This window comes from Malus domestica, chromosome 10 (assembly GCF_042453785.1).
Source record: "Malus domestica chromosome 10, GDT2T_hap1".
Taxonomy (NCBI): Eukaryota; Viridiplantae; Streptophyta; class Magnoliopsida; order Rosales; family Rosaceae; genus Malus; species Malus domestica.
This window is the reverse complement of record NC_091670.1, coordinates 43,401,911-43,423,532: the sequence shown is the minus strand read 5'-3', so window position 1 is coordinate 43,423,532 and position 21,622 is coordinate 43,401,911. Positions and strand designations below refer to the sequence as shown.

General features: G+C 37.3%; 4 protein-coding genes across 14 annotated transcripts; 1 reads left to right on the top strand and 3 right to left on the bottom strand.

Annotated features, from left to right (window-relative positions):
• Positions 1 to 3,885: 3,885 nt before the first annotated feature.
• Positions 3,886 to 6,317, top strand: LOC103446837 (glucan endo-1,3-beta-glucosidase 6). The gene is made up of 2 exons (XM_008385989.4): positions 3,886 to 4,466; positions 4,972 to 6,317. The coding sequence occupies exons 1-2, from the start codon at positions 4,117 to 4,119 to the stop codon at positions 6,104 to 6,106; spliced, it is 1,485 nt and encodes a 494-aa protein (XP_008384211.3). The 5' UTR covers positions 3,886 to 4,116; the 3' UTR covers positions 6,107 to 6,317.
• On the bottom strand, positions 6,280 to 7,727 carry LOC103422504 (uncharacterized protein At4g26485-like). The gene is made up of 3 exons (XM_008360574.4): positions 7,258 to 7,727; positions 6,956 to 7,154; positions 6,280 to 6,829 (listed from the first exon to the last, which is right to left on the bottom strand). The coding sequence occupies exons 1-3, from the start codon at positions 7,499 to 7,501 to the stop codon at positions 6,544 to 6,546; spliced, it is 729 nt and encodes a 242-aa protein (XP_008358796.3). The 5' UTR covers positions 7,502 to 7,727; the 3' UTR covers positions 6,280 to 6,543.
• A 969-nt stretch (positions 7,728 to 8,696) lies between these two features.
• Positions 8,697 to 12,059, bottom strand: LOC103446838 (DNA-directed RNA polymerases IV and V subunit 4). 5 transcript variants are annotated; one of them, XM_008385991.4, is made up of 11 exons: positions 11,784 to 12,059; positions 11,560 to 11,643; positions 11,407 to 11,466; positions 11,209 to 11,274; positions 11,018 to 11,104; positions 10,784 to 10,895; positions 10,591 to 10,668; positions 10,434 to 10,467; positions 10,280 to 10,348; positions 9,070 to 9,169; positions 8,697 to 8,974 (listed from the first exon to the last, which is right to left on the bottom strand). In XM_008385991.4, the coding sequence occupies exons 2-10, from the start codon at positions 11,633 to 11,635 to the stop codon at positions 9,095 to 9,097; spliced, it is 657 nt and encodes a 218-aa protein (XP_008384213.3). In that variant the 5' UTR covers positions 11,636 to 11,643; positions 11,784 to 12,059; the 3' UTR covers positions 8,697 to 8,974; positions 9,070 to 9,094. The 5 variants fall into 5 exon arrangements, with proteins under 5 accessions (XP_008384213.3, XP_008384212.3, XP_070662576.1 ...); XM_008385990.4 differs by having other exon boundaries at positions 9,065 to 9,169; positions 11,784 to 12,020; XM_070806475.1 differs by having other exon boundaries at positions 9,065 to 9,169; positions 11,560 to 11,674; positions 11,784 to 11,966.
• A 2,358-nt stretch (positions 12,060 to 14,417) lies between these two features.
• Positions 14,418 to 21,492, bottom strand: LOC114819313 (BTB/POZ domain-containing protein At5g47800-like). Of its 7 annotated transcripts, none has more exons than XM_070806471.1 (7): positions 21,129 to 21,492; positions 17,775 to 17,846; positions 17,074 to 17,219; positions 16,783 to 16,852; positions 16,155 to 16,487; positions 15,299 to 16,036; positions 14,418 to 15,174 (listed from the first exon to the last, which is right to left on the bottom strand). In XM_070806471.1, the coding sequence occupies exons 3-7, from the start codon at positions 17,130 to 17,132 to the stop codon at positions 14,575 to 14,577; spliced, it is 1,800 nt and encodes a 599-aa protein (XP_070662572.1). In that variant the 5' UTR covers positions 17,133 to 17,219; positions 17,775 to 17,846; positions 21,129 to 21,492; the 3' UTR covers positions 14,418 to 14,574. The 7 variants fall into 7 exon arrangements, with proteins under 7 accessions (XP_070662572.1, XP_028943551.2, XP_028943550.2 ...); XM_029087718.2 differs by having other exon boundaries at positions 16,155 to 16,559; positions 21,129 to 21,399; XM_029087717.2 differs by lacking the exon at positions 21,129 to 21,492 and having other exon boundaries at positions 16,155 to 16,559; positions 17,775 to 18,272.
• Between the last annotated feature and the right edge of the window lie 130 nt (positions 21,493 to 21,622).

The following is a 21,622-nucleotide window of genomic DNA, read 5'->3' as shown; positions in this document are numbered from 1 at the left end:
GTGTTCCACACGATAATAATGAAAGTTTGTGAGTCTTGAAGCTTCAATCCTCCATGTTAGGAAAATTAATATCATTTTCCTCACAAAACTTTTTACATCATGAAACAAATCCTCAAATTAAAATCATTATCTCTCAATGATTGTAGTCTTTGCTTTCATTCTTCTATTAACGTCGTAGCAATTATTTTAAGAAACGAATAAGTCTCGTAAATTCTCAATGTAAAATCATTATGAAGAAATCGACAATTATAAATCACGAATCTCAAATATCTTGTTGTGCCGTAGTACATATGAAAATACCATAGCATCAGTGAAAAGCTAATATTCCAAGTAAGCAGGTAATTCACAAATTAATCATCAATAAAACGGATATGGTAGGCTCATAAGATAATGCAAACACATGACTTATGTAGAGATTTTCTTACATTAGTAGACTACGTGTATGAATCTACGCACTAGTCCTACATACATGTGAATATGCCGCTAAGTGCATCACATATAAGTCATAGTTGCCTAATGCAACCTAGTACAGGCTAACACTTAGTATGATTCTAATGTAAACGTACGGTAAATGTGAACATACACGTGAAGCTGGTTTGAGCCCCAAACAATAGTATAGACACCATACAAGCATAGGTGATGAGCAAGTAAACCATATCAAAACATTCCATGACTAATCTCTCAAATCACAAGTGTCATAAATCATATTATCGCATAAAGCATTGACAGTAGCAAAACGTTTCAAAGTGGTCTTCACAAATTATAAGTCGCATCAACAATACCACATAAAACATTTGTGCTTTTAAAATAAAAGCATGAGATGATATAATAGCATCACATAAAACCAGTTTCGAAAACATATATGTATAATATAATTTAAAAGCAAAACTCATTCACTAATACACCGTATGGTCGTAACCGCCTTGTCTTGCACACTTTTTGTATTTCTCAGGATACCACTTTTAAAGTGAAATAACCCATACTTGTAAACTAATCGAATACCATGAATATTACTAAAAAACGGAGCTCGAACTACCAATTTCAAGCACGTAGATTCAATATACATGATACAGGGGGTCCCCGCAAATGTAACAGATAACTTGTACTGCACACTGGTGGCGCATGCATTCAGCATTCCACGGAGTCATGGCAGAGTATGTACTGGATTTGTGTCTGGCCCCATCAACGGAAACTATGCTTACATTCAACTAGAAGTGGTTGCCAAGGCTAAAAATGAAGTTGACAAGAGAAACGGCCACAAACGGGCCTGGGTTAGGCCATCTCTAATGGAGATGGATATAGGGCCATATGCCAAGTTTTAGCCCGAAATGCCACAAAATCCAACTCTAATGAAGGGTTGGGCCAAATACAATTAGGACCCACCAGGCCAAAGGATAGCCAAAAGGCTATCGGGCTGGGCACATTGAGCCCTCCCAGTAGCCCGTTTGGGAGCCTAGCCAACAGCTAGCTGATGCCAGCTGATATCAGTAACAACCGCTAGCTGACATCATTAAGCCGTTATAATTTTTTTTCTTTTTTTAAGGAAAAAATAAAAAAATGAAAATTCTTTTTTTTTATTTTTATAAATAACTAAGTCATTTCTCACATCATTTTCACCCTTTCATACAATTTTACCTCACTCGAAAATCCTATTCGAAAAATTATTAAGATTATATAAAGATAAGAAATATGGAGAGTTGCTTATTTAGCGATACGTGCCACTCGAAATCCTATCCGAAAAATTATTGAGATTACATAAAGATAAAAATTTCGGAGGTTTATTCATTGAGCAACAAGTGACATTCAAAATATGCCCTCATAACCTTATTTTAATATGGTAATAATTCAATTAACCAATAAGTTAAAGAACAAACTTAAAAATAATAAATTATCGAGGGGCTAAAACATAACCCTTTTCAGTTTGAGATGATATATAAATATAGTTTGACACTGTTCATTTAAAAATAATTTTTTGCAGATATATAATTCTCAACGGGCTATAGGTTGGAAATCACCAACCAGCCTGATTTTCATATATTGCAACAACGACTAAAATCAACCTTGCATGCGTGCACTACAAAACAAAAATCATACTTGTCTCTTTCCTATGAGAAATTTTTCAATGTGCTTAGAACAAGGAATGAATACGCACTGATACACTATCTGTAATTATATAAGTGGGAAAAAGTTTTATTTTTCAAGTGCCTCTCCACATGTATAATAACATATGATGTACCACCCTGTATTTCGCTCATATTGAAAAATCTCTCATCCAGATCGATCAGGTTTTGATTGTGATCTATAGTTTGATGTTTCCAACGGTAATTAATTAATTATTTATCTCTGCTGATACTGTTTTTTTATTGTTTTTATAGCTGTGTCGTTTTTGGGATGGATCAGCTTTCCTTTAAGGGCTTTTTGCCTGAAACTTTCATTAATTTGAGGTTGTTAATTTGGTGTTCCAGAAGAGTTCTCTTCTTCTTCTTAAAAAATAAAAAACTCTTAATATGTTGAAGGAATGTGATAATCAACAATTGTCTCTTTGGTGTATGCGTGTCACAGATATATGTGTGTGTGTGTATATATATATATTATAATATTACTTCTCTCACTTTAATATATAAAGTAAAAACAAATCACCAATTGCTTTTGAGCCTTTCTCTGTAAGTCAATCACTGTAGCTGGTGGCCGGCGAATGAAATCTTAATTCTCGTTTGCATTTGCAACTTTACGGGGCCTAATTTGTCTTCCAGCACATATAAAGTAGCTCAAGTGATAAAAAGAGAAATATTCTAGACCGAAATAATTAACCTCCACTAGCTGCCACTTTTAGAATGAAGGTGGTAACTCAAAACCGCAATTTAAATTTTGTAATTCCACTATCAATTTCGAGCTATATGCAAGTATTTTTCTTTTATTTACGTTTTTGTTTTGCTTAAAACCTTCTTAATAAATACATTAGGGACTCAAAATATGATAACACTGTGTCTAAAGATTTTATGACATTTTCTTTGGTAGTCATGAAAGATTTCTTGCGAAAACTCAAAGGTCCCATTTTTTTATAACAATCAAGTTTGCGAATTTCTACAAAAAATTATTTTCATGCAAGTTTCGCCACATTTCAAGCTTCGTAATAATCATGTGGAACATTTTGGTGATTTTTAGACCCCTAACTATCACTTCCAAGCTGCATTATGAAAATAGTTTTCCATTTTCTAATTTATAAATTCATAAAAGCTCCGAGGACTAAAAAAAATTGTAATACTTTGAGTGGGACATCCTACTAACCTAAGCAATTTAAGCATGCTTAAGATGACCTCACAACATTTGCAGACAATAAATTTCAAATGTACTACTTAATTGAAGTTTTTTTTTTTTTAAAGGGGGACAACTGATAATTTTTTTTAAAGGAGGACAACTGATAGCAAGTCACGGTTATCCATTTCTTCCACGGACCGGAAAGACTCACAGAGACATTTCAACCAGCAGTAAGTATCGAACTCGAGACCTCCAATTTTCAATTTTAAAGAAAGCTCGTAATCTGTTATTTACCACTAAACCACAAACTCGTAGTTTATACACTACCAAGCTCGCTACTACACAAATTGTTAAATGCTCGCTACATCGTTTTCTTCACATGGCATATTAGGCATCTGCGTTAGGTGGTTGGTTTTATTTGTCATTTTGAATATTTTCATTTACAAATATAACACCACCGAAAGTTGGAAGGTTGTGGACACGGTGACATCCAAAGAGAGTTTGTCACTTAGCAGTCGGCGGCGGCACATTGGCTGTCGACTAGTGGAGGGTATCTAGGTAATTTCAGAAAGTGCAACGTCAACATCAGCATTGCTATTTATATCTATCAAGTATCATGGCAGCTTCAACTTTACTCTCTTATCTGTGATCTCTCTCGCATGTATATGTAGAAGTACCAGCTAATGATAACATAGAGCGAAAAATAAACCCACAACCACGTACAATACAACGCACTCTCAGACTCTCAGTCTCTGCCTAGCAGATATTGAGTTAATGAACCAAGGTGGGGAATGAATGAATGAATAATCTGGTTCATAATTGTTGGGGTTTGATCAGATTATTTATTAATCTGACAAAATGTTAGAAGCCAGGAGGAAATGGAGTTGGGCATTTGCAGCAGCTCTGCTTTCTCTAGTGGTGGTTTGGAGGGCGGAGTCAGCCATAGGAGTGAACTGGGGCAGCGTGTCCTTCCACAGGCTCAAGCCTTCCGCGGTGGTGGATCTCATGAAAGACAACAAGATATCAAAGGTGAAGCTTTTCGATGCCGACCCAGATTCTCTTCGGGCTCTCATGGGCAGCGGCATCCAGGTCATGGTTGGCATCCCCAATGAGATGTTGGCCGCCTTGAGCTCTTCCACCGACGCCTCTGATTTGTGGGTTCGCCAGAATGTGTCCAGATATATGGTTAAAAATGGTGCCGATATCAGGTGAGGCCGAGGCCCCTCCTCCTCTTCTTCTTCTTCTTTTTCCGTATTCTTCTTTCATTGTGTGTTTATTGCAATTGTTACTGAGAAACGGTTGGAGAGTAAAAGGAAACAACTTTTTACTTGTGTGGCTTTCACTGGTTAATAAAGGGCAAATGGTATGTTTTTGCCACCCACCATCCCTTGATATTAATGGATATTCTTTTTCAGCATATTTTGTTAAGTTATAATCATGATCTTATATCATATTACATTCTCTTCTTCTTGTCAAGTGATGAGCTGAATCTGTGCTATGCTGCCTGTGAGATATGAGCCAAAAGAGAATGTATTTATTTATGTTTAATTTCCAACAAGTTACTGGCCTAACCAGTTTGTTGCCAAAACTTTGCTTCTTTCACTTGATCACCATGCTAGTCCATGAATCAAATCTTTCTTCTGCGTCTGTTTATATGTTAAGTTGTTGCTTTTGCATCCATATCTAGACTTGTTTCCTTATGACCAATGACAGGTATATTGCAGTAGGAAATGAACCCTTCCTTACAAGTTACTCAGGCCAGTTTCAGTCTTATGTCATGCCTACACTGCTCAATCTACAACAGTCCTTGGCTAAAGTGAATCTTGCAGGCTACGTCAAGTTAGTCGTCCCTTGCAATGCCGATGCTTATGAGTCCTCCCTTCCTTCTCAAGGAGCATTTCGACCTGAACTCACTCAAATTATGACTCAAGTTGTTTCCTTTCTCTATTCAAATGGTTCTCCTTTTGTAGTCAATATCTACCCATTTCTAAGTCTCTTTGGAAGCTCAGATTTTCCTCAAGACTATGCATTCTTCGAGGGGACTAGCCATCCTGTTACAGATGGGTCCAATGTTTACTCCAATGCATTTGACGGAAACTTTGACACGCTAGTCGCCGCCCTCAGCAAGCTTGGATATGGTCAGATGCCCATAGTCATTGGGGAGGTGGGTTGGCCCACAGACGGAGCCATCAATGCAAATCTCACTGCTGCCAGGGTATTCAACCAAGGTCTCATAAATCATGTGCTGAGTAACAGAGGAACCCCTCTAAGACCAGGTGCCCCTCCCGTGGATATATATTTTTTCAGTCTGCTTGATGAAGGGGCAAAGAGCACACTTCCAGGAAACTTTGAAAGGCACTGGGGGATCTTTTCCTTTGATGGCCAGGCTAAATATCCTTTGAACCTCGGTTTGGGCAGCACAGGATTGAAAAATGCAAGGAATATTGAGTATCTCCCGTCTAGGTGGTGTGTGGCAAAGCCGTCTGGAGATTTGTCTGATGTGGCGAACCACATGAAACTCGCGTGTAGTGTTGCAGATTGCACCACACTCACCTATGGGGGGTCATGCAACGGAATTGGAGCAAGGGGAAACATCTCATATGCGTTCAACAGTTACTATCAGCTGCAAATGCAGAATGAACGGAGCTGTGATTTTGACGGGCTTGGTATGGTCACTTTCCAAGACCCTTCGGTTGGTGAATGCAGGTTTCTTGTTGGCGTTACTGATACTACGTCTAGACCTAGATCTAGATATAGTACTAGTTCTAGTTCTTGTTATCAACTAAACCGGAGGTGGATCATAGTGTGGATGTTGATTTCATGGGGGGCTTGGGGTTTTGTAATGTGAAAAGAGGTTTCTCAAGTGGGTTTTCCAGGGTCCCCTCTTCTGAAGCAGCTTATAATATTTAAGACTAAGCGTAGGTGATTAAATACTAGTGTAGTGTAGATTATTCCCGCATTTAGTGGGTGGGTGGGTGTGTAATTCAGGTATTATTATCATGTAAGACATTTGTATTGAGGTACCGTAACTTGTATATAATTTAATTTATAGTAAAGAAGATGGAGTTGACTTGATACAGACATCAGAAAGAATGTCACTCTTTCTTTCGACATTACATGCATCCTGCTCAATCAGTCCTAGTGACAGACGGGGAGTAGACAGACACAGACACAGACACAGACAAGAGGCATCAGAAGCAATATTATGTTAACAGCAGGGCAGGGCAGCCAACACCATTGAAAATTTGAGACATTATAATGGAGATGAAGATGAAGGCTGATTAATCAAGGCAGCCTGATTTTGAACATGTAAGTAGTGCAATCGCCAAGGTGGAAGGGGGCGTCGGAATGGATGCCGTGGCCTCTCTTGTTGTGGTAGCCGGGATAGTCGTCCTTGCAGAAGGGCACAGATCGATCGATTTGCAGGCCAATCTTTTGTGCCTTCCTGACCAAATCCCATTCGTTGTAAGGATGACCCTCTTTGTGGGTTATGTGAATCTCTCCTCCACCCTCTTTTCTCAGGAGTAATTTGGCATTTTTGAAGAAACCCTTCACCAATCTCTTGTTCAACCTCATAATCATGATCACAATCAAAGACTAATTCAAACATGATCATCATCAAATCAAATCAAATCAAATCAAATAATGATGAGATGATAATAAAAAAGAACAAGACAATAAGTAAAGAGATACATACTGGATCTGACAGAAGCTATCCTCGCGGAAGAGAAAGCCAACATGAGGGAAGTTGTAGACGATGCGGTCAAACCTCTGCGTGGCGAGGAAGAAGTGTTGGCTCATAAGCTGGGCGTCCACTCCGTAAATCACGATGCATCCCCTTTCTTCAAGCTTCCTCACATTCTCCATGGCGTTACTGTACTTGCCAGCGATCTTCTCTGCATAAACAAGTCAGGTGAACCAAATGGTAAACACTTGATTCAATTGAATTGAATGGTGGTGAAAGTAAAACAAGAGAAGGAGGAGGACGGAGGTAGTAACCCTGGGAATCGAGAGAAGTGGCAACCATGTTGCGGGCAGATCCAAAGCGAGTGGCCAAAGAAACAGAGAAGGAGAAGTCTCCTTCGCCCACCAACAATATCCTCTGCCCAGACGAATAGTGCTTTCTCCATTTCTCTTCTTCATCCGATTCTTCATCCGATTCTTCTTCTTCTTCTTCTTCTTCTTCTTCTGTTTCTACGTCTGCTTCCCTCTGTTCTTTGTAATGTTCTTCCTTTTTTCCCATTCTCTCTGAGGAATCAATTACCACACAGATGATGTTCGTTTGTTTGCCCAGAAAAGAGAAGACAGAGAATGTGGACTTTCTCACTACCCAACTCCACCGCACTTTTCCGTCTTTCTCGTTCTTTTTTTTTTCTTTGTTTATTTATTTATTTATTTTTATTTTTTTGAAAACTTTGTTTCTTTTTCTTTGGCATATTGTTCACTTTCTTCCATCTCGTCAAAAGTTCAAATACCCACCACAAATCCTAGCAAAAGAGAAAGTCTAAGAACCCGAATTATTACTAAGTGTTGATTTCTTTTTTCAAAATTAAAAGTGATGGTAAACTACGGTTATTCACTTTCAAACTCAATACCTTAACACTATGTTTGGATGAAGAAATTTAAGATTACTAAGGAATTTTAAAATGACGGAAATTGAAATAAAGAGATTTTATTTTCTAGAATTTATGAATTTTGTTGTTTGGTTAACTTAAAAGAACAATGAAATTGAAAACGGAATTTGATAATTTTAAACTCTCAATCATAGAAATTGAGAAATGACACCTATTTACATGTAATTTAAAATTGGAAATTGGAGGCCCCAAATTCCAAGTTTTTTTTTCACGCGGAAATTCTAAATTTCTATGTTATAAATCCAAACAATGAAATTGGTGCATGTCAATTTATAAATGATGACTTTTATCCAAATTCCAAGTTTATTTCCCTCATCCAAACATAGTGTAAGTTTTTAACTTGAAGGAAGCCTTGCAATCTGTCATTTATCACTGGACCACCAGCTCGTGGTTATTACTAAGTATTGATTAATGTGCTTATTTTCTATTAATAACACATCACATAATTTATAAATTTTATTTAAAAAATTAATCTACATAACAAGAAGTGATTGGGCCTAATTAAGAAAAACAACTTACATAAAACATATTCACCGTAACATTAAACCAAGATGCCAAACGGCGATAAAATCCTTTTGTACAAGTTCTCTTGATCAAGAAATTAAGTTGGGTATTGGGAGATGCACCAAAGGAAGCCTCTTTTAATTCATAAAAATTCATTAATTTTTTCAAAACTAAGTCACAAACACCATCCCCCTTGCTCAAATTGAGTAAATTTAAGTACGATGCACCAATTGCCACTTACTTCTTTTCTTTTTTTTTTGTGTTTTCCAAATCCTTTTTTTCCTTCATTCCGTCAAGAAATCAGCCAACGGTCTCTCTCTACTTGTATTCATGTCAAACTCATTCAATCATCCAGTAAACTTCATATTCATCAAGCACAAAATAGAAGAAAACTACTGCTGATAAGCAGGCCTAAGGAGAGGCTATGGAAAGGATTTCCGCAGCATCTCAAATTCCATCAAGGTCATATACAAAACCCAACGACCATTAACAAATACATTAACAAGGATGATTGTTAGTGCCGTGAAAAGTCCGCAACGCAAAATCCCTTCATTATAGTGCCATTTGCACCTAGCAGCCTGTACCAGTTTACATAATACCCAACTAAACATTCCGCATACAAGACAGGAAGACAAGGCCATTTAAGGTTGAGATGAAAATTAATATACCTTACCAAGGATTCTCATGTAACGAGGTTCTTATGTTGCCTTTTTAAACCTCGTCAGCTCACTTAAAACATCTTTGAGTGGTTGGCTGAGCGTGCTTCTTTTAGCCTGGAAGAAAAACATATATGTTGAAGTGATTGGAAAAGCAAAGATAGTATAGACTTAGGTCAACCGAAAATTGGCAACCCCAAATAGCTTCGGGCAAGGATGCTTGAAACACAAATGCAGATAAACAGTCAGGTAGGCAGAAAACTAAGAAGTCAATTCAGTAGCTTAATAGTTCCATTGGCAACCTAATAGTTCCAGCACTAATAGGCAGCCAGAAAGAAGAGGGACTTTGGGGAAATGAAAAAATCAAAGAGATCAACAAAAGGGGAGTTACGAGTCCTAGCCCAAGGATCAGGAAATAAGATCCATTCCCATAAGAGAAATTGGAGCATTGGTCCCCAAATTTTAGACAAATGGCAGCTTTGGTTCGTGAATTAAAAATTCGTGAGTGTTGGTCCCTGAACTTGTCACAATGTGGAGCAATGGTCCTTTTGAAATAATCCCATTAGACCTTCCAACCTTTAATTTCCCCTTTAAACCTTTGATGTTGGATGCAAGTATGCTCCACACTGTGGCAAGTTCAAGGACCAATATTCACAGATTTTTAGTTGAGGGACCAAAACTCCAGTTGGGCAAACTTCCAAGGATAAATGCTCCAATTTTCTCTTCCTGCAATGGCATGTTTACTTCCCCGTAAAACATGGGTTTTGGAATTATTCCAATTCTGGAATCCCCATGTGTTAGTAACATACATAGAATAGAAAATAGTATGGGTTCCACACTAAAATCTATAACCCAATGCCTGAAAAATCAGAATCAGATCAACTCGGAGGAGAGGGAGGGGGTGCAGTTGATCCCGCACCATCCCTTCTTTCCTTTCCCCGATTCATGACTTTCCCCATTCGAAGTGAGTAATATAGCAACAGATTGGAAGATATCAATTTTGGAATAGAAATTAATCCAAGGAGTGAATACCACATATATCTTTTTCAGCTTTTACATCAAACACAAGCATATCTCTGACAAAATTTGAAACAGAATTGAGTTATTCCTGAACTAAAATTGAAATAGAAAAGAAATCTGGATATTTAAATTACAATTTCTATCTAGATTATTCAATTTGGCCCAAAACAGAAAAATGCATACGTTTTATTAGGAACAATATCATACCTTCAAGGATGGTACTAAAGCAAAAACTTCATCTGTGGTTTCTGGACAAACATTGGCAATCACACATATCTGTGGCAAAAATAAATAAAAATAAAAAAAATCAGGGACCAGTCCTTAAATTTTAAGAACTAATACAGAAGTTTGAGATTATAACCTCGCCATCTTTGACACCATATTTTTTTAGTGTCCTGATATTCAAGTTAAGGGTTCAAAGCAGAGAAAATTTGTATACACACACGTATAAACATCAAGAAACAAATCAAGCATACTAAAACATGAACACACACACACGCTGAGCAAATCAAGGATACTCAAGAATGTGTCTTGCAGACTGGGGATGAGTATAACGGCTGGAGCTGTTTGCGTACTGCAGTCCCTTGTCGAATGATCTGAAAACAAAACCATTTAGGAGACTTCATATACAGAAAATTAACATCAACTGTTATAATAAACTATTTTCTCAATCACCATTCTTTCATTGACATGATAGAACTTGATTCTTACACAGGGATTTTAATAGTAGGATCTTTTGACAACATGACCATTTGCTCCTGGATGCCTTGTAATATATCGGCAGCCTCACAATCCATCATACATTTGGCACTCTTTGGAAGTTCTGCATGTATCAACAAAACTGACAACATTATAGTGCTTAACGACAAAGATTATTTTCAATGTCTGAGACTGAGCTGTACTCTTATCTTAAGTATTTGATATACAAAATATCAAAGTGCTCACCCTGCTCAATTTTGAGTTCCAGTGGCTGTGGTTCTTTCTTTCTACCATTTCCGATGGTGTCTCCTTTCCCCCCTTTGCCCCAATCAGCTTAAAAATCACAGTTTGCAAAGAAATATAATAAAATCGAGATCTTTGACTTCAAATATGCAAGTGATGAAAATGGAAATTCAGAATTTCAAATAATATTAAACCTTTCCCTGAAGCAGCAGATCGGCTATCAAATTTTGACGAAAAGTGTGATTTGGGTTCCCGGGAACCTATAAATACAAGAACAAACATTTCAGATGTTGAAAATCGAGGACGATAAGCACATGCATGACACACAAGATCCACTGACTAAAATGTGAGACTAATTTAATAGGAACAGATAGAGTTTAGAGAAACCGTACCTTCAGAATCGAACTGAACTCGTCTTCCCTTCTTGGACTTGGTTGAGCTATCATCCTTACCTACACAAACCAATGGAATGCGATTACCTCATTTCTTTTACAAACAAATAACACCCGATAAAAAATGTCCAGGAAAGTGAAGAAAGAGCAGACCATCCTTTGTGCTAGGAGGGGTAGATTTCAGCGAAGATTTAGGCAAAGAAAACCCCTTTCCTCCTTTCTCCGACATCACCACCACTGAATGTAGCAAATTAACACCCCTTACACACTATTATATTCACTATGTAAAATTAAAACCCCACAAGGTTAAAAATTAAATGAAGAGCGAGAGAGTGAAAAAGAACCCTAATCCAATCCCACGAAAAAGGAAAACCCACATTTTAAACAGAATCCGTGGAAGTGTACCACCGGGGAGGGAGGGAGGGAGAGAGCGAGCGAGCGAGCGAAGGAAGTCAGCGGCGGAAAGGGGAGGACTGCAAGTGGCTTCAGATTCAGAAGTGCTAAAACTCTCAATTAGGGGTTTTGATTTGTTGATCTTCTTCGCTGGCTTTATGTTTCCTACTTGGTTTTCACCCTGCCTTGTGTCCTGCACCGAATGCCCTCATCAAAAGCCAGACGTCGTCTTTTAATGAGGATTTCACTCCTATTTATTTTATTTTAAGCCCCTCTTGTAATTCAGATGGCACTGATGCTCTCTGTAAATTTTTTTAAGAAGCTTTAATGAAAAATTTCGAGATAATTTATTTTAACGAAAATTTATATTTTATATTAAAAAAATAGTTATGTTATTATTTATTTTATTTTTTATTTTATTCTTATTATTAAAATTTAAAATTTTCAAGTTATTTCTATTAGTTTTTTTTTTTATTTCAATTGAGTTAAAGACACATTTACTTATAAGCAAGGTTTTAAATATCGATATTATCGGCGAAATATCGCCGATAATATCGTTTTTTTGAGAGAGGGATATTTTTACACTAATACACTTAATTATCGTCATAATATCGCGATATTATCGATATTATCGATAATATCGCCATATTATGACGATAATATTGATAATATCGCCAAGGCTCCGTCGTCGGCGTCGCAACTGCAGCCGAGGCTCTGTCGTCGCAGCTGCCAAGATCTGCGCCTCTCTCTGCAATCCACACTCAGATGCTCAGACCCATCAAAATGATCGATCCACGCTCAGACCCATCAAGATCTGCGCTCCCCTTGCCTGATGGTGCTCGCCAGAAGGTGAGAAAGGGAGGAGGAACGGTCCACAGGTGGTGATGGTGTGCGCCACTGTGGTGGAGGTCACGGTGGGGTGTGATAAAGGGCACTAGGCTTAAGGTTCGAGAGATAAGAGCATTTTCGGAGATTACAAAGAGAGAAGGCTGAGAACGTCTCTATTATTTTAGAGAGAGACAAAGTGGTTGAAGGTTTGAATGAGCAATAGACATGGGGACTTGTTATGGGGACTTCTTCACGGTATGGTTTGATGGTTTGATGGTTCGATGAGAGGTAGAGAGCCTTTCTCCTTTTTCTAAAAGGCTGTACAGTTTTCGTTTCTACAAAACAATAAAAAAAATGGAAAGGACATCAAGAGCTCCGGGGTTGATGCAAAGAGCCGTTGGCTCGGCTCTGGGCTCGAGGTAGAGGGATGCAGAGCATCCCATGTGAATTCATATCCAAACCACAGCTAGGGTTGTGCACGTGTATGGCATGCGTGTGCAGCAAGTGGGCTTGCTTTGTTAGTCAAACTTTACAAGCCCAAACAACTTCTCTAAATTCAAAGTACCCCGTCGTTGTTAGTTTAGTGATGTTTTGTTTGTTTGATCTTGCTTTGTCTCTTTGTATACATGCGTGTCATACATATACACAACAATACGATACATGCATAATTATACTTTGAAAATTTGCATTATATATAAATGATTATGGTGTGTTTAAACTTCTTTCATTAATTACTACATATTTTCTACACTCACAATGTTTGCCAGCTCGCTATATAATCAACTTAAATCAGTTAAATCCATCATGCAATGCATTTCCTTCCAATTTTTTGTGATAAACTAATAGATAATTAACTAAATAAACATCCTGCAAAGTTTCAATAAAAATTTCCAAGTTTTTCTTACAATATCCGTGGTTTCCATGTAATTTTTATCGATATCGATATTATCCCGATATTTCCATCGATATTTCCGTGTTTTCGGACTACCGATATTTCCGATATTACCGATATTTTCTTCCTTGCTTATAAGTGCATTGAGAGCACCTTTCCGGCTGACAAAGAAAGAAAAAAGAGTTTCGTCGTCACCTGTTGTGCATAAATCAAAGAAATAAAAAAGCCTCAATAAAATTAACGAGTTTTTACTCCCAAATTCAAACGATAAATTAATTTTTTGTAACATATTTCTATTAATTAATGAAAATTTTTTTTGTCAATTAAAAGAAAGTAAAAAAACTACTTAGTTTTATATCACAAAAAAAAAGATGGGCAATAATGTAATTTCACACGTCCAAATTTTACTCTTTTTTTATTGAAGTCTTATTTACAGATGATGTTAAAATACCTTCAATATTAAAAAAAAAACAAAAACCTCCCACTCCCCCCCACTTTCTCTCTCTCTCTCTCTCTCTCTCTCTCTCTCTCTCTCTCTCTCTCTCTCTCTCTCTCCCTCTTTCCTTATCATTTTCTAAAAAAAATATGTTCATACATATCAAGTGTGTAGGCAAATGCTAGTTCTATAGAATGAGAATTTGAATCATTCAATATTATCTATATTAAGGAGCGAGGGTAGTGGGCTAAACTGTGCAATAGATTAACCTGAATTTAGTTTGAATTCGTCATTTGGTTGAATCAAACAAGATTTCTTACTTACAAGTGAAAAAGAAATATCACTAAACCGTAGTATTAAATAGCAGTTTTGCATGGTTTTAAGTCTTCTTCTTATGGTTGGTAAAACTATACCGACATTGGCGCCATGGCTAGAAGTTCCCACCCTTTTATGTTTAGAGTATGGCACAAACGGGGGAGAGGACTCATCATAAGATAACATGGTTCAGAACTGAAACATTTTCTCCAATTCCAGAGGAATAAGGAACAAACAAAAAGAAAAACTTAATTACATGAAGTGCAATGGGAACGAGGATGATTGATGTTCATGTACGTTTTTGCTATCTATCTTTGCCTTTGTCGTGGCCATGGCCCGGCCTACTTCCCCTTTGGATCATCTTCTTAGCGTCCAACTTGCTCCCTGCACCTGCAGATCCAGATGCTCCTCCTCTTACGATTTCCCTTCCCATATTATGTCCTTGATGATCTACTTGTTGCGTTTCTAATCTGACACCCTTTCTTTCGTTTTTCAATGCCAACTTTCCGCCTGATCTTTTGTTTTGCATTTGCAGCAGTGGATTATCTTTCTTTCCAGTGGTACTACTACTGAATTTATCATGAACATTTGCTGCTCCCAATTTTAGCTTATGACTTTGACTATCCGATTCTCTGCTACTTGGCATTGTTTGTTTTCCTGGCTCATGGAACAGGGAGGGTGTTATTGGCAGTGGCTTATGTTTATGACGATCATGAGTTGCTGCTGCTGCCTTGGAGTTGGAACCTCTGTCTCTCTCTTGTTCAAAGAAGAGGACTTGCACAACAGTCCTCAATGGTAGCCGCTCATTTTTCACAGCATGAGCGCGTACCTCAGGCGACAACTTCTGGCAGTCTAAAATGCGGCACAAGCGTTTCTTGTCTGCCTTGCTTAGATCACCATGCTCCTACTTATTAATACATATGTTTCATCAAATGGATTAGTCAATCAGCATTTAGTAATTAACTGTACTCATGAATTCTAAATGGCAATGGCATTCACTTCGATTAATAAACTACATACTTACATACCTTTAGATAAATGTTAATAGCCTTGTAGATGCCGTCATGGTCTTCCCTTGCAATATCTGGCAAAGCTTCAGCCAGAGATACCACTTTTGAAACTGGCATGTTGACATCCCTGGCAACAACTTGAAGGTACGAATCAATGAGTTTCCCAACCTTTCTCATTGTTCCTAAAACCTGAGCACTTCTGTCCAATTCAGAAGCAGCTGCAGGGGATTGTCTTCTCCATAGCACCAAGAAACTTTCTAACACTTCCAAAACCAAGTCAATATCGTAAAATTCCGGGTCAGCGGGCGAGTTTGAAGGAAAAATCAGGTCATCCACCGTTGCCTCTTCGAGTTGTAGACCAGACCTCCTTAATAGGTCAGTCTTTGTCGCTGGGGACACTCTCAAGTAATTGGCAATTACAGTAAGCCTTAGCAAGAAACCAACAGAAACTGCTCCCTTATCTCCGGGAATCATACTCACAACGCTATCAACAATTCTTCGATTGTTTTCCATGAGTTCCTCATCTGTTTGTGGAGGTGTTCTTGTGGTATCTGGCAGCCAACGACAAGCATAGACGTGCAAAGCTTCCCCAATGAGCTGTGGTGGCAGCACATGCGTGGCTCGAACAGCAGTAATTATACATCGAAACAGGTCTACATCAAGATCTGATATATCCTCAGTCCACCAATCCTTTGGGACAGAATGATGTTGCTTTTTGGTGTAGCCAGGTCTGGTATAAGTGTAGGACCATGCAACCTGAAAATTAAAATTGACTAACATTACTTAGTTTGAGCAAATCAATAAGGAAGAATAAAACAAACCGATTGCTGACAGAAGAAGCATAATAATAAAATATTCATGAGCATTATATGACCTTTGCTGGAGGAGTAAGGATTTTCTCAACAATTGAATCAATGCACTTTCTGATGATCCCAGGATTCTCAGACCATTCAGGCAACTTCACTGTAGTTTGTAGTGCAGTAATGGAGTCTTTCCAACCTTCAAGAATGCATAAATTGAAGAAAGCCTCGAGTTTTGGAACAAAATTTCCCTTCTCTACTGACTCGGTCATTCGGAGGAACTTAGCAGCACAAAATGCAGGTACAAAATTATAGGCGCTGAGATTAATCGTAATTCCGTAACAGAACTTCGCACACATTTCAAACGCATCTTCACCTCCTGGAATATCGTGAAGCTTTATGCTGACCTTTTCCAAATCACCAGAGTCAGAGCAAAGCCGTTGTAAGAGGCCACATTTTGGAAGAAGTGGAAACTGCAGCTAACAAAAGCACAATTATCCCTTAACCAGGAGCAAGCACTTGCGTATGTATGGTTGCATACATGCAGAAGAAGTGCTAGCTGTATTAGTTTGGTGTATGATTTTATAAAATTCGGAAAAATAGTGAAATGTTCATTCTTATTGCACATCCGTGACTACATGAGAAAATGAAATTGGTGCATTTCCACAAAACATTATTCCTTGTAAATGATCTGATCACTACCTTATGGAGAAGATAATGGATGTTGTTAATTTGTATGACAAAGTCGCTGGGTGCATCCGAAATCACGGTCCTGCACACGTAGTGAATGCAAAATCAGCTGAAATAATACTGTTGCGAGGACAGCACATAAATCAAGAAATTTAATACATAAAACCAAAGCACAAAGTAGCATTTTCATTATGAACGTGACCTGTGAGGACGTATGTGTGAGGAAATCGATTCTATGCATACCCATTCAATGTCATCTATATGGAACACCGGTGGGAAAACAAGTCATAGCTAAGCTAGTACCTGGTAGCTTCTTCGGTGTAGAAGGTGTCCGGCTTGGTTCCAATTTTCATAAACTTCATTGTCAGATTGGTACTTTCTTTTAACAAGAGATGATAACAGGTTCTCCCTTCAAAATACTTGTGCAGCAGTATACCCTTTGGCTTTTCCTGATTTCTGAAAGAGATTAGCTAAAATCCCAAGGGTATGCTGTATATGTTTGAAAATAAGAAATATATATGGATAGTGCATTTTGGGAAAAGTATCTATTCATGCGTGATACTATTGAAACATAAACATTTCAGTAAATGATTTATGCATATTTTTCCAAATTAAGGGAACCAAAACTGTAAATTGCAAGGATATATGGCAGGGAGATTTTAATTAACTAGCCAGCTAATTCACCAGACAGACCAAAGCAATTTGCGTGGTCAAATCCAAATATACACATATATTTTTTACCAAAAAATAACATAAATATCTAGTTAATGAAGCTGAAATATCAACTAATTAGTAATAATTAGCTGTTAAATGGTTGCAAATTATGAACAAGTGCTGAGGTAGGAGGCTGATTTTGATTGTTTCAGAAGCCGAACCAACATGCAAGTTTGAATCGTCAAAATCCACAAATTAAGATAAAAATCATGGAAATTCCATCTATCTATATAAGAAATTTAAGAATATGATTAAGTTGGGAATTAGTAGGGTTTATGGCCCTTAGTTACCTGATGATCATCTTTCGTCCGCCCAACAAGGTGTCAAGGATCCACCAACATCAGCATACATTGTTAATCCACCTGCAACTCCTCCAATTTATACATACATAAGATATAAATATACACACACAGAGCAAATAACTAGTACAGAGAGTTTTCCTAATTGCACTAATAATAATTTAATAACAAGAAATTAAAACCAAGAGGAGTTAATTTTGCTCTGAGAGTAGTCAGACTCGATCAGCAGTGCATCCGTGAACTCTCAAAACTACTCTCTTTCAACTCTATTGTGTTGAAATTTGACACAAGGAAGCAAGGATGCCATGCAAATAATTTTTAATATTTTATATGTATACATTTGTTTAATTTGGAAGTTACACCGTTTGTGGATGTATTTGTATTAGTGGACGAATTGGATTAATGAGTGGCTGAAACTCATTTAATTATAAGGAGGTGAAACGCGGCCACTTGGACTAGACACTGGTGACTGATGACTGCTAGGAATCAGTTGCATGCAGTGCAGCGAGCGAGCATTATATATATAGGATATCCAGATCCTCTCCTGAGCTTCTCTATGCGGATCCAGCGGACCACATAATTGTGACCGTTGATCCAAATCGTGCGGTCATGAATCCAAGTTTTTTTCCCCAAATCAAAGTTTTTTTTTTTAGCTTCTTTCTTCGGCATTTCATTTCCTTCTCTCTGTCATGTTCTCCTTCGCTCCCCCAGATGGAATGCTCCTCCGCCTCGAACTTCAGCACCATGTTCCAGCCGCCCAAGTGGTCCATAAGCCCCAAAACCCCCTCAAATTCCTGTTGAACGCGACTGCCGCATCGGCTCCGACGACTAGCGGCTCCAAGTCACTGACCCATGCTTTCTAATTCGCCACCATGGCTGAAAAAAAAAAAAACAACCTCCATTTCCTCCAGTTCGACCGGGGTTTTTTTACCAGAAAAGAAGAATCTCTATTAAAACAAAAAATTAAATAATTGGATTGTTGAATTTGGATCAAATTTCAAATTGGATCATCAATTATTTGTCTTAATTGTGTTTGGAATTGAAATCTTCTGTCAAGAGCAATTCGACGCCTCCATGTTAGGAGCATTCTGATACATAGGAAATGTTGTTGTTGAATGCGGACAGCCACATCAGAATTGAAATCTTCTGTTAAGAGAGCAATTCGGCACTTCCCAGGGAAAGATGAAGAAAAAAGGCCATTTTGCATAGAGAAGACGGCACGATTTGGATCAACGGCCACGATTATGTGGTCCGCTGGATTCGCATAGAGAAGCTCAGGAGAGATCTGTATCCATCCATATTATATGTAATTATTATTAACACTTTAAAAATCTCATTCTACACTCCTCACAAGTGTATTTTTCTTTCTAATTATAGAAAGTTTTGAATGTCAAATGAGATTTTTGAAGTATTAATAACAATTTCCTATATATATATATATGGTTGTTTCTCTTGTATATATAATTATACAAGCTCTTTATGTAAAGGAATTCTCATTTTTTTCAAATAGGGATCAGGTGTGTGGCTCATTTCACATCGAACTTTAACAATCCGAACCGTTTGTTTTGTAAATCTCGATTCATAGATTATCTTTGCAAAAATTCAATTGAATTAGAACTCAATTGCCTATTTAATTATCAAAATAAAATTTCATTGTTTATCATATAACAAAGTATTCGTGAATTTTTTTAACCCAATTAGATATTTTAAATATCTTCGATTTGGTTAATATTTTTCAAGGATGATATGTGAGGTATAACTTGAAAAAATAAACGATTTGGATCGTTAAAGTTCAATAAAGTATGTATCCCACAACTAATGCTTATTTTTATAAAAAAAAATGAAACCCTTCTCTTGAAAGCTTCCTATATGTATATATATAAAATATTATATACCTAGTATGTTCCAATTTCTAGTCCGATATATGATCCAACCCAACTCAACTCAACCCCGGAACTCATGGCTCGCATCGCATGACCTAATTTATACTGTTAAACCACTTTTGGCCTGGATATGTATATATCCTTGAAAAAGGAACCATATAGTTAGTGCTAATGTGGCACTACAAACAGTACTACTACATTTTTCTTATTCAGATAGGAAAAAAGCCCTACATTTTTTTTCCAATTAGCAGGTCAGAAAGAATAATACAAACATATTTGTATAAAAAATAGAATATTAATTAGTTCATATGTATATATATATTCTATCTATCTATCAGAAAAGAGAAGCATCGGTCGCAAGAAACGTTTGCCGATTAAAGGTAGCTTGGCTAGAACACCATAAACAATCCACTCTCTGCTCATATGACTTATGACGCCAACTTTGTTGAATACATATAAAATTATAATATATGAGTGCGCACGGCCTCTCAAGTTATGTGTATATATGTAAAGACGAATATATATATACAGATAGATGAGGGTTTTAACGAAAAGTCTGCGGTATCGTTTACCTTAACGAAAAATTATATTTTTACACTTAAAAGTCAATTATGGTACTATTCACTTTACTTTTTATTTTGTTATTATTGTTAAAACTTAAAGTTTTCAAGTTATTTTCATTAGTTTTTCTTATATAGATAGATAGATAGTGGAGGGTGGAGACCATTTAGCTATTTAGGGACGGACTCACTTTTGACATTGATAAAGAGCCCCTCCACAAGCTCCATATATAAGATGGTTTTGTTCATTTCTTTTGTCCATATATTCAATTGGAATTTCAAATTTTTTCCCCATCTTTTTAGCTGACTTGTGAATAATTGTTAAAGCTCGATCTCCTGCCTTACAGTATCCTTTGGACATTATGTATTTATCCTTTAGCAAAGTAGGGCAGAATCTTTCTTTCATCTCTGAATAACAGAACTGAAAGGCACTCAAGTTATATATAAAAGGTGACCTAAGGCAGCAAGGTTATCCGTTTTACGAGGGGAGGAGGGAATGTCTATCGTGTGCAGCTTTGTCCTTACTTTGCAAAGAAGATGTTTCCACAACTCGAATCTATGACATTCCAGTCATAAAAGAGCAACATTTTCATTGCGCCAAGAATTGCCCTAACTCAAGTTATTTATCTTAATACACACACAAACACACACAAGAACTTTTCAAGTTAATTATATCAGGATAGGGTTAACTTGCAAGCTAGTTTGATGATTAAATTCTATGTATATATGTCAAATAATCACACTCCAGTTTCCCTATGTTTATACTAAAAAGCATATATCATTAACAATATCGAGTATAGTAAATGGGACTGGGACGACTTAGCTACTTTATACATACACGGCCAAAACTATTCCAATGAATGGTAACTAAGAATTATAATGATCAAAAGGAAGGTACGTACCGCAAGTAAACAATTGAGCTAAGGAACATTGTTGACTTCCAAGGCAGCAACAACATCTAGCACTAATATATACAGTCGATTGGAAAGCACAGTAATTTAACTACCTTCAAATGATTCCAAGCGATCGAGTGGACTGATCGATGGATTGGAGAGAGCAACTGTATAGCTGGGCAACCAAAATAGCAAATCTGATGTTTAATAATTTCTGATGAGAAGCCATTCAAGTATGTACTAGCCAACAACAAAGAGCGAGCGGCCGGGGCTTTAACGTGATGAGATGCAGCAACATGAAAATATATAGAATATGGTATACATCTCATGCATATAATCCCAAGAGACAGAGAGAGGGAGAGAGTATGATAGACGACTAATAACTTTCTGTTAGCTAGCTAAGCTTGGTACCTAGAATCAAGTACTACTGTGACTGTTGTGAGTGAGACAGGCACCAACGAGAGAGAGAGAGAGAGAGAGAGTGTGTGTGTGTGTGTCTGTCT